General features: G+C 36.0%; 1 protein-coding gene across 1 annotated transcript in view; it reads left to right on the forward strand.

Moving 5' to 3' along the window:
- Positions 1 to 12,992, forward strand: part of SLC44A5 (solute carrier family 44 member 5) — a 348,242-nt gene that overhangs the window by 302,518 nt on the left and 32,732 nt on the right. Inside the window, exons 6-10 of the mRNA XM_057695206.1 lie at positions 3,026 to 3,154; positions 3,983 to 4,043; positions 7,151 to 7,274; positions 8,713 to 8,796; positions 12,073 to 12,185. Coding sequence (XP_057551189.1) covers positions 3,026 to 3,154; positions 3,983 to 4,043; positions 7,151 to 7,274; positions 8,713 to 8,796; positions 12,073 to 12,185 — 511 coding nt within the window. The remainder of the gene's footprint in view (positions 1 to 3,025; positions 3,155 to 3,982; positions 4,044 to 7,150; positions 7,275 to 8,712; positions 8,797 to 12,072; positions 12,186 to 12,992) is intronic.

Consider the following 12,992-nt stretch of genomic DNA (forward strand, 5'->3'; position numbering starts at 1 on the left):
GGGTCATACTGACCATTTATTGTCTTCAAAGGATCCAGGAAAGCACTGATTTCATAGCCCTGGACTTTGCTGATCTCCCTGCCTAGCCTACTCTTTCTCCAGATGATCACTAGTCCACTTCAAGTCTTCCTCAAATGTTACCTTTTTAGTGAGGCCTCCATTGACTACCTATTTAAAATTAGAATTCCACCCTGGTATTTTCATCCTCTGGCCTTCTTTCTAGCTTTATTTTTCTCCATAACACCTGCTACCATCTTATAGCAAAAAATTTTATTTGTTTGTTGTTACCCATCTCCCCCTACTAGAAGGTAAACAGCTTGAAGTTAGGGATTTTTATCTGTTTTGTCCCCAGTGCCTACAACAGGCTCAGAGTAGGTGATCAATAAATATTTGTGGAATGAATGAGTAAATGAATGAATGAGAGAATTAATGTCTTCCTATTCCCAGTCTAGAAAATTTTCCACTATACCATACAAATCCATCATTCCCAGGATGAAACAAAAAATCCTTGCACATTATGCTTTTTGTTACATTTCATAAATTATTTACTAGATCATCCTTTCTTCGTTGCAAACGTAGTTTTAACCTTCAGTGTAACTCTTCCTTCCACTCACCAAATCCTAATTTATATTAGAGTGTTAACCCTATATGAATGGAAGGTGTAAAAATAATGATGAAAAACTATATTCAAGGTGCCCCTTTGTGGTTATACAAAGAATCAGAACTGAATCAGAATATATATTAGCTGCCAATAATGCAGAATTGCTTTCAGTCTGCCAGGCAATAGTATATCTACTGATCCAAGCCATATTTTTATGCATAGTGTTTTTTGTTAACTGCAGCATGGTCCAGACATGTGTCATAAGTGTTTAAAGGACAGACCTTGATCAATTAGGATACTCAACTTCAATGTGACCTTCATTTTTGGCTAATTATATGATTGCTACTAATCAGCACCCTATTTGAAGTGAACAAATTGGTCTGATAGAGAGAGTAAAGAGCAGTTGCTATATTGTTTTTTTAACAGCTCATTTGTGTCTGGAATGAAATTTGATGTGATTCTCTTTAACAAAACATTTTACTACCATTTAAATTACTTTCTTTTATATGTCGCGTACACCGCACTTTTAGATGTGTCGTGTACCTTGTATGTGTGTGTATTTATAAATACAGAAATCATCATAGCCTCAACTCTGTAGCTCCTACCATCATTTAAAGGCTGTGAAAACATTATTACATTGAGTATTTGCTTTTATAAATCTATTTAAGTGTATCCAACAGGGAAACTAGTTCAGTTATCTTTCAGAGTCATGCAAGTAAATTGCCAAAGTCTAAATGTCTGTGAGGTAGCTCCTAATATGTTAATGGTTTTTTCAGCTTAGCACTAATCAGAGTAAACTTTTGACATCTGCATTGACAATGACCTCCGTTTTCTTCCAAAACATGTGAGCATGTTGGATGCTGTGAATGTCCCTAGACAGTTCTTCAGTTTTCATAGAAAGATACCTGTGAGACTTTCAATATTTTCTCTAGAGGCGTATGCATGTGTATGTGCTTGTAGGTAGGAGAGGCTGAGAAAGAGAAAACTCACCTGAAGGTGTGAGTATGGAGATGGGTTGTTTACCCTGTCAAAACTTCTAAAAGAAATTGGATTGCTGCTGCTACAAAACAATATTAACTGTGAGATTTGAGGTACCCATTTAGTTATCCACCTCCTACCTTAGCTGTGGGGTTGGTACCAATGTCCTCGTGTAGCAGAGACATGACCCAAAAGATGAGAAAGAGATGTCAGCTCAGCAGCCGTGTTTTTACCTAACTGCCAGTGGGGGTTGAGCTAAAATCTAGTCAGTGAGGATAGTTACCAAAGTAAGCAGGGAGATGGAGCGAGTCAGAGCTGAGAAGGCTTTCATAAGGAGGAATTGAAGGCGAAGAAGAGAATGTTCAAGGACTGACTGCAACTTTCATGGCTTCCTGTGATCTTTGTTTTTTTATGACAAACAAAAGCAAAATCAACAGAGTGCATCCTCCCTGATTCTGCTTTCTCTCTGTGGAGTTACTAAGTGGATTGCAGTCACTCTGTGGTGGCTCTGTGGACTAGCACGGAGATCTGGTTTGGCATTAATAGGACCCCAAAGTTCATTAATGTAAGATAATTGCTAGAGTGACCTCTCTGCCCACATTTGACTGCTGTTGCTAAAAGGCAATAACAATTGATTACCACAAATAGCCCTAATTTTGTTAGTTTCTTATGGTAATAAAACCCCCAATTATGTTATGAAAATTCACTGGTACTGATAGTTATTAGTGCTATAAGTTATCAATGTTTGGAGCATTTTTAATTACCATTTTATTCATATATAGGAAAGAAAGCTAGATTCTAACCCTGAAAATGTATAAGCCACACAGGCAGAATTAATCTTGCTTTAAACTCTTATCTACTAATTCAGAAAATCACAAAAAAATTTTCATTGAGTTCATCACTGTCCTGTAGAAGATGTAACACAAATCCACAAGTGATAAAATTGCATAGAACTGCACGCACGCGTGCGCGCACACACACACACACACACACACATGAATGCATGTGAAACTGGTGAAAACTGAATAAGGCAAGTGGATTGTAACAATATCAATTTCCTGATTGTGATATTGTACTATAGTTATGCAAGTTATTACCACTGGCAAAAAGTGAATGAAAGGTATATGGAATCTATTATTTTTCACAGCTTGCATGTAGATCTACAGTTATGTCAAATCAGAAGGTAAAAGTTATGCTTGTCATTGTACAGCATTTTATTGTTTTAACAGAATATTAACATCAAAGGGCAAGGAGTAGAGGTTGATAACTACTTCATGAAATTTTATTTTTTACAGTAAATTTAGAAAATTGATTTAAGTTCTTAGATGGAAAATGGTGCTCTGCTCTCTTATAGTGGTGGGTAATTTAGAAGTCTAACCTTGTAGATAATTCCTTAGTTTGTTCAACTCAATTCAGTCCCCACTACTGTGTTTCTTTATTTCACAGATCTGTGTCTCCAACTGCCCAGAAAGATTTTTAACCTACGTGGAAATACAATTTATGTACAGAAAAGACAAAGACTACTGGACATACTACAGCCAGTTCTGCAAGTCTGCTTTTCTTAAGCCTGCAAAGGTATGTGTGTTTAAGCTTAAAACTAGAGAAGAATTTACCTTGTTTCAATCTCAAGTGTAACATGAGCATTTGTAACTGGACAAGCTCCAAAATCTTCTTGGAAATGATTACTAATGGTACCATTTAACGGTACCATTTCATTAAAACACAGATGCATGTGTATATACAAACACACACACAATTTATAGCATATTATTTTGTAGACTTGGGCTGTTATACAAGACTGTTAGGTTTGGTAAATTAGTATCAACTATTGCCTGACACCAACAAATTCCCTAGTTGGATTTTTTGCTGTGCAGAGCTAGGAGCTAAATGTCATTTGCAGTCACCATTTCATTAATGTGGTGGTAAAGCTCCATGGCTGTGTAGTAATAAGAATTTTACTTCCAAACCTGGTTTGATAATTACTCAATTAAAAAGTCCCCAAACACTACTTAGATTTAAGATTCATTGGGAAATTCTAAAGCCTTATTATGTTAATTAGTAGTAATGGCTTCCTAAATTAGAGAAGATGCCATTTTTCCAGAAAAAAATTAGAGGATTAGAGACTGAGGATATAACTAAGACAAAGATACACACCTTCAAGATGTGCCTGGGTTTCAGCAGGTCTGACCTGATTATTGTCAATGCAACTGAATTACAGTTAGGATATTTAAGAGTGTCAAACAAGCATGTATGTGTGATAATCTTACAATTACTCTTATTAGGGGAGTAATTTGAGATAAGGAGATTATTAGGGAATTGAATTTTTAAAGGACAAAATTTTTACTTTGAGTAAAACTTGTCATCACATCGTCTTTGAAATGTTAACATACTCTTCAATTTTAGACTCTTGCAGAAGTTTTACTGGATGACGATTGTCCAACAGCGATTTTTCCAAGCAAACCTTGTAAGTGGCTGTTATTTTACCTTCGAAACACAGAATCTACCAAGAAGTTATTTAATTCAATTCCCTTATTTCACAATTGACAAAACTGAGGTCTCGAATGGTCCTATGACTGGCCCAGGGTCCCGGAGTTAATTAGGAAGAAAGCCAAAGCTATAAAGCCCATTCTTCTGACTCCAGCTGGGGATGTTCCACTGGTGCTTGGTGAGGTTTTAGGTTTGGCTGCATAAACACACATACAAAAGTTTGAAAACTGATTTTTAAAAGCCCAGTCAGGTTGATTCTTTGGTGCTCTATGAACACACATAAGCACAGACACACTCTAACACATCCACCCCTGAATTCAGCCAAAAAGTTTGTTGAGAAATTGCCTGGGGAGTGAGGGTGGGGCATATACTTATATTTATAATTTGAAATTTGAAATACTTATATGTCTCCTGAATGAGTCAACAATATATTTCTTTAAAATTTATAAGCTTTATTTAACTATTTAGAAGAAAATGAAATAATCACCCATTTTCCTTTCTTAAGGATATATTTCTAACTACAGAGGAAAAACTTTACATAAGGGTGTTCATCACAGTGTTATTCAAAAAAGCACCTCCAAAAAATAAGAGGAAGAGAAAATTAAAAGGAAATACTTTAATATCCAAGAGCAAGGAAATGCTTAAATAAATTATGATGTATTCATTAAGTGACATATTTATAAATTTTACACATGATAAGTATGTGTATATGTTACAATGTTAAATAAAATGAAAAATACTATATGCATTATAATGGCAAGCCTGTATAAAATAAACAAACAAAAAACTATTCAAAGAAAAAGATTGGAAAGGAATATGCCCAAATATTGTGATTGTTTTGGAGGTGGCAAAACTATGGCCATTTCCTCTCTTCTTTCTTCTTTTTTCTATATCTCTGTTTTTCCAAAATGAGTATATTTCTTTTAAAATGGAAGAAAGACAACAGTCATCAGTTTGAGTAGAAAGTCACGTACCATTGAAGTAGCTACCAACAAACATGTCTTACATGCTCCCATCACTTTTCTCTGGATCATTGAAGACCCTGCAGCAAAGATGTAGGCCTGGCCAGCAACTGCATTTAACCAGGAAGCCCTGGATAACAAGGGTCTGTAGTCAAGAAGAATGTTACAAATTTTTATGCAAAAAAGGTAAAAATGAATCAGTCACTGAAGATGTAATAGGTATAAAAGTATAACATATAGTCCTGCCCTTATAAGAATAGTTTGGTTAAATCACACAATATGAAATGTACATTGGGGATACAAAAATGAATAAGGCACAGTCCTTCACAGTCTAGTGAAGGAAACATTAAGCTGAACATTGAAATCAACTTCTATCCCCCCAATAGGGGATTAAGTATAGTACTTGAAACAACAGTATGCAGCTAATAAAATTCAATCATTAAAGATTTTATAACCAGAAATAAGTAATACTAAAAGAAGGAAACAAGGGACAATATCTCATGTTCTGTATAGTTATAACTCTCAAAAAAAATTTCTTATAGAAGAAAGATTGGAAGGAAATGCACCAAAATGTTAATATGGTTCACTGTGGGGGGTAAAACTATGTGTAGTTTTGTATCTTCTTTCATAAAATTTTCTCTACTTTCCAAACATATAATGAGCATATTTAGTAATTAAAGCGAAGAGACCAGATGAGTTATTGTCCAGAAAAAATATGTAGAGCAAGTTTGGGGAGCTCTGTATGTGGGAACAATCATACTGAAGGAACAGAAAGAGAAAGAGTACACAGACAGGCAGGAGGGAAGGCGGGAGAGAACCTGCGCCTGAAAACCAAGGGAAGAGAGTTTTAAAAGGCAGGGGTTGTCTCCCATGTCAAAGACACATTCAATAGAAAGTTAACTCATTTGACAGCAAATACTTACTGAGATCCACTATGTACCAAGCACTGTGCTAGGTAAAGGGTTCAAGCAGGATGAAAACTAAAAAATATTTGGAAGTTTTGGCAATTAGGAGGTCATTGGGATCACTGGGAAGATAATTTCCATGGAGGGGGTGGAGACAGAAGGGTGGTTGGACTGAGAGGGAATAGAAGCATCTGGTAGAGACTACTTTGTCAAATTTGCCAGGGAAGAGCAGGATAAAGAGAGGGTACTGAAGCAGTCATCCCTATTATAAATGCTACAGAAGATGAAGGAGGGTAGACCAGATCATTTTAAGCCAGGAAAGTCAGGAAAAGCTTTATGAGGAAATATTTCTTCTTTCTCTGTATCAATTGCTTTCATCTTTTCAGGTTTAAACTCAATATGAACCCATGCAAGTCTGCGATATTTCTTGTAAGAAAAAATACAAAAATGATCCATTACTGATTTCTCCTCCCTCTTCATTTAAATTTGGGGTTTTAAAACATTTTTAGCGACAAAGATTTGTAAAGAGGCAAGGATCCTGTATAATTAAAGATAAACACATAGAAGATTGAATGGTAAATTAACTCTTCTCAGAAATTATGCTAGTTTTCAAAGTGTGGGCCATTTCTGATAGCTTTAGAATTCCCATTTCCAGCCCCTCTAAAAAAAAAAAAAACTTGTAAATGAAGAAGCTGGAAGAGAGGTTAGTAAGACTTTGCAAATAAAAATTCAATTGTCTTAGTAACCTAAAGTTTGAGCTGATTCTTATTTCCCAAGGAATTATTCACTAAACTCTGGTTTTCAAGGTTTCACTCAAGGAGTATCTAAGAATTTTTTAAAATAACAAAGTAAAGTCATCCAATCATTGAGGTAAATATAACCTTTTTATTAAAATATGTTTACCATAAGAGAGGTTATCAGTATTACTTTTATAAAACCTGTGCTGTGTGTCCTTCTTATGGCTACTTGATGAATACACCATGTATAAAATAGTCAACAAGTTTAAATGTAGCTTCAGATTATGATCATATTTGCTTTTCATGTCAGTCTTAGAATCATCAGAAAATCTGATTATCAAGTAATGGATAATTATTTATATTGAGCAATTTATACATTTTCTAGTAAGAATTTGATTATAAATAACCAGGAGGTTTAAGAAAGGGAGGACATCATGAAGGAAGAAAAGTGATTATCATAATTTTTACTTATTTTTACAGATCTCCAGAGATGTTTCCCTGACTTCTCTACTAAAAATGGCACTTTAACGGTAGGAAATAAGACAGTGTTTGAAGATGGAAGTGGAAAGACAAGAAATGCTGTAGAACTCAGGGCAGCTGCAGAGTATGTTGTTTACACTACCATTTTCAATTCTGATGCATTCCATTATTGTCCCCAAACTAAAGCTTCCACTAGGTTAAGGGTTATAGAGGAGGAATTATGTATTATCCTGAAATATCCATGTCACTGTGGATTAGAGAATTTGGTATGTGTTCATTAAGAAAGCCAAGTGAAGGAGAAAGCAGAATGAATTTGAAAGAACAATTATGTTTCTCAAAATGATTGTCTTTCATTATCAACAGGTATAGAAATGAGACATCAGGAAGCAGAATAAAAGACCTTATATAATTTACTTTTGAATGAGCATAATTTTAAAAACCCATGCTTTTTTAAAGCACCATCTTTAAAAAATGACTGAAATAATAAAACTGCTAGCTGTTTTAGAGGGAATGGGGCCTTAAGATAGGTGAGACAACCATGACACTGCTGTTTCAGTACTGGGTCGAATTTCTATGTACTAACCACAGTGAAGTAAATTTTCTGTTTCCCTTGGCTGTATGCATCACGGTGTTCCAAGTTATAGGGAAATACAGTTCCCTGCAGTGCACACAGACATGTATGTGCACAAATATAAACACACACAGTATCATTTCATAGCTTAGTTGTTGAGCTTAAAGTAAAAAATAAAGATACTATAAAAATGTATTGTTCTTTCTTGAAAGATTTTAGCAGTCCAAGTAGAATGGTGCAATTCCTATGTATTTAGAATATAATAGCAACATGGATGAACTTCACAAATATAAAGCTATATGAAGGAAATCATAAAGTAACAGTGCAAGTCCGTTGATAAAAATTTTTAAAGTAAGCACAACTAAATTACATTACCTATGATGCATATATAAGTGGCACAACTAAAAGAAAACTAGGCAATTATTAACACAAAAGTCAGGATTATGGTTACTGTCGGGGAAGGGGGAGGTGTTGTAATTGGGGCACATGGGGGAAAGGAATGACTGTTGTAGTTACTAAGTGTGTTCACCTGGATAATTCATCAAACTGGATGCTAACGATTTGTGCACTTTTCTGTGTGTGCCTCTTTGTGCCTTCCTGCTACAGAGCTGTCAGAAGATTAAGGGGAATTAAATATCATATTCATTCTTGGCTTTATGGATTTTATAAGTTAAAAGCTGATCCTATCATTTAAATTCGTATCTTATAGTGAGGTTTCTGCAACATTGAGGGTGTGTTGCCTATGTTGGAAAGGTGTCTGTTTACCACTCTTGAAAGCCGTGTTCCCTCTGTGTGTAGCTATGGCTACCTTTGTAGGTTTACCAAAGTGACACCTCATGTACTGTTGTGGCTAGGAAAAGAGTCACTAGTGATAAATGATTTCTAAAAACATGCTTAGAACAGCAGCTTCCAAATCCCTTTTATCATAACAAGAACATTTCTGTTTAGTGGTAGTCAAAAAATAATTGATTTTTTCCTTCTTTGAATTCAGTGGTATCAATAAAGTCCTTGATGCAAGGGCAATTGGAGTGAAAGTGTTTGAAGACTATGCAACAACGTGGTATTGGATTCTCATGTAAGTGAAAACTTAGGTGTTTCTTTTCCCAGCCCTGTTCTGATTTTATCACTATAGAATTTCTTTCTTCAAATTCCCCGTTCATATTCATGAATAAAAGGTTGACTCAGATTTCAGTTCCAGCCACTTTCTTTTTCAGGAAGAGTGAAGACGAGGCAAAGATATTTGGAAATCTGCTCAGTGGTAGCAGAAAGTTATAAGAATGTAAATTTTAATTATCTTAAATTACTAGTAAAAACACTCTTATATACTTGAAGTCACATGGGACCGTATCTGGGCTGTTTGCTTTCCATCACACATTACAGTGGATGCAGTGTTATCTCTCTGGTACGCATTTGTCCTTCCCTTGACCTCCAAAGGACCATTCTTATTTTCTAACCCAGCCCTTCCACATAATGTTTGTTGCCATCGTCATCAACGTCGCTGTACCCAAGAGAAGCTGAAAGAGACATATGAAGGGAGGAGGGGATTTCAAATTTTCAGACATAACATTTGCATTTCTGAAACAAAGGAAAATGTAGTCACTCTTCTGGAGCATGTACATGTTTTGATATGTCCAAGGCTGTCATTACTCTCTGGCTCTTGTGTCACCTTCTTGTACCTTAAGTACCCTAAAAGCATCTGTGACTCCCTAGTGATCAAAGAATAAAGTGAAAACTTCTTCAGATACTTACAAGGCCCCTTACAACCTGGCCCAGCTTAGTTTCCCAGATTTATCTCTATCCATGTTTCTTGATTAACCCCATATTCTAAACACATCAAATAGCATGCCCATCCCTAGACTGTCAAACCCCCATGTTTTTGCACATTCTGTTCTTTTTCCTAGCATATCCTTCCTTGGGTCCTGGACAACTCCATCCTATTATTTAAAATCAGCTTTTGGGTCATTTATGATGTCTTTCTTGACTTCCCCAGATATAGCAAATTACTTGCCCCTCTGTGTTCCTCCTAGTCATCGTGTGTGTGTGTGTATGTGTGTGTGTGTGTACATGAGTGCATACCTATATATAAAAACACATACCTATCTTCTATATAGCACCACCATCTTGTATTTTATTTACCTTCCTCTTTCAATCTGATAAACTATGAACTCTTTACCATGGTAACTATGTCTAACTCATCTTTATTTTCCTAACTCCTGGTATGGTTCTTGGACCATAGAGATGCATAGAAAATGTGGATTCAAGGAACAGTTATAAAAATATTAAGGGAACAAGATAGATATATTTAGCTACAAGGTGCTTAATAAAGTCAAAATTGCATTTTGTGTAAAATACTAGTGAGTAGTTTTTAGAGCTATAAAACTAGAAAGTTTTATGAGATTTTACTCATTTTGATGCTTTGTCTTAAACAATTACAGTAATTATATTCAGTATGTATTTCAGGATATATCTTCATAGCAGAGATTGGAGTCTATACTTGACAGGAAACTGGTACCCCTATTGTCAGACTCAAATATGACTAGATAATTTCTATGTTTTTCCTCTGTTTTGGTGCTTTCCCACTCTTCCCTGAAAAAGCTGTAAATTATGATAGATTCTCCTGCCCTCCTCACTCCGGGCACACAGACTGAAATACTCTCTACCCAGGGACTAAACACCTAGAACTGCTAGAACATAAACATACTGTTGGAACATACATACTTCGCTTTATTTTCAACTCTTCTGTTCTCATCTATTTTATACTTATAAAGCCAAGGACTGACATGCTGGGACTTAGTTTATTCAGTTAGAATTTTTATGTGGGAATTAAAAACACAGAGTAGAAAAGAGCTACATTTCTTTTTCTTCCCCTCTGACCTTTTTTTTAAATAACTCCCTTGGACTATGCCCTAGAAAAATTATTCAATGATGTTGAATATTTCAGCATTAAAGTATCTGTGATTTTTAAAAGGGAATGGCTTCTGAAACTAAAAGCACAGGCTCTACAAGGCTATGAGCTGAGAAGGTACTCTGATACGTGCTGTCATCTATCCAGTGACAGTGTTATTAATATTTTCTTTTTAAAGATAATATTTGAAGACAATAAACTCAACACATATGCTAGTCTTTGTCTGTTGCTGTTTGGAAACTTGCAGATAGCACCGGCGGTGTCAGTTCTTAATAGAAGCATCAGCTAAATTTCCAATCCTAGTGAGTTCTCTTTGATGAAATTACCTATAAGAATCCAATATGACTTTTTTTTATAAATTTATTATTTATTTAATTTATTTATTGGCTGTGTTGGGTCTTCGTTGCTGCACACGGGCTTTCCCTAGTTGCTGCGAGCAGGGGCTACTCTTCGTAGTGGTGCGCAGGCTCCTCATTTTAGTGGCCTCTCTTGTTGTAAAGCACGGGCCCTAGGTGCATGGGCTTCAGCAGTTGCGGCACATGGGCTCAACAGTTGTGGCTCACAGGCTCTAGAGCACAGGCTCAATAGTTGTGGTGCACGGGCTTAGTTGCTCTGTGGCATGTGGAATCTTCCTGGAGCAGGGCTCGAACCCATGTCCCCTGCATTGGCAGGAGGATTCTTTACCACTGCGCCACCTAGGAAGTCCAAGAATCCAATGTGACTTTAACCTGGATATATGGGGGGGAAAGATGTACCTCTAGTAGCTCAGTCAAATCCCAGGAAGAAGTTAGAAGGAAAATAGTCATGCTGTTGATTGCTTGATAAAGTCGCATGGCCCAGGAGACACAGAAGCCTTATCATGGCTCCAAATAATGACCCACAGATCACTGGGGACCTGAAATAAGTGTCTAGTGATGTTAGACATCACAGACGATTAGAGATAATTAGACCAGAATGGTAATGACTTCAAAATCATGGATTCAGCAACTGTGTGGGGCAGTCTTTCTGCCTAAGATTGTTCCCTTACTGCTAGATACTTATATTACATAAGGTTTTTCACTAGTCACCAGGTAGACAGAACAGCACAATTTCCTCATGGATAGGTTTTATCCATGCTTTTTATACTTGGCGAGTAGGTGTGAAGGAAAAAAATAGGACTGTGGCAGGTAGGAATTGAGTTTTTTCCTGGAACAACTATTGACACTGAACTTCAGTTTACCTAGGCACGTAAATGCTTCGTGTATAAAGTCCCTGATAGTCCTACTCTTTCACATGCACATCTTAACAGAAAAAAATATTGATACTTTTTAATGTTATAAGTGTTTCTATAGCCAGATAAAATAATCAAGAATTATTTTGAATAGGAAAAAGTGTTGCCTTGCTGTGTTCATCATGTTGTGTTTAGCGCACTTGCCTGCTGTACTTGTTGTGCATGTTTTCCTCCAGAGGCCTGACGATCGCCATGCTCCTCAGCTGGATGTTCGTGATACTCCTGAGGTTCACGGCTGGATTCCTCTTCTGGCTCTTCACCTTCGGTGTGATTGGCATTATAGCTTATGGTAGGTATCATCCCACTTCAAATCACCAAATATCAAAATGATCTTTTTCTTTTCAGTTGCTGTTATCAGTTACCAGAAAGCATTTTATTTGCAGTGATTTAATTATTCCCTTCCAAAAGGTGTTAAGTTGAGAAAAATTACTTAATTTTGCATATATCATCTCTATTATTTCTTCTTTATCTTGGAAAAAAAAAAGTGCTATCAAAAAGTTCTACTCTTTTTCTGTACCAGCCTTTGGTCTCACGCCTCATGGGTATTAAAGAAGGAGGTGAAAAGAATCCTTTTTAGGTTAATGAAAAATATTTCAGACAATTTCTTTTAGTCCTTTGACTTTTCTATCTGATCAAAGGCCAGGTCTGCATAGTGACAGAAGTGTGATTGATCTATTTTTCTCTTTCAACTTAGAACTTTTAATCCAGGTACTGTCACACATTTTAATAATTGGCCAGTACTCCACAATGAGGCATCACCCTCTAGAGGCAAATATTCTGAATTACACTTATTGGATGCGAGTTACTTTATTTCAAAGTAGAACTTTAATTATTAACTCAATCCTGCCAAATACAGTACAGGAAAAATGCGAACACTAAAAAAGGAAGTGAAGTCTCTCCTAATGAACAGTATAACTCTTTTGGCAGCTTCTTCTTAGTCTTCTAATAATGTATGGGCAATATATGAATGTTTGAGAGGTTTCTATTCAAAAGAATGATTTCCCCTACAACACCATTTAGATGGACAATGAGATTTTTATGGTCACAGATACCAAAAATAACAATTTCCTATTTTTGTCACTCAAAGAAGAGCTTT

This window comes from Hippopotamus amphibius, chromosome 1 (assembly GCF_030028045.1).
Source record: "Hippopotamus amphibius kiboko isolate mHipAmp2 chromosome 1, mHipAmp2.hap2, whole genome shotgun sequence".
NCBI lineage: Eukaryota > Metazoa > Chordata > Mammalia > Artiodactyla > Hippopotamidae > Hippopotamus > Hippopotamus amphibius.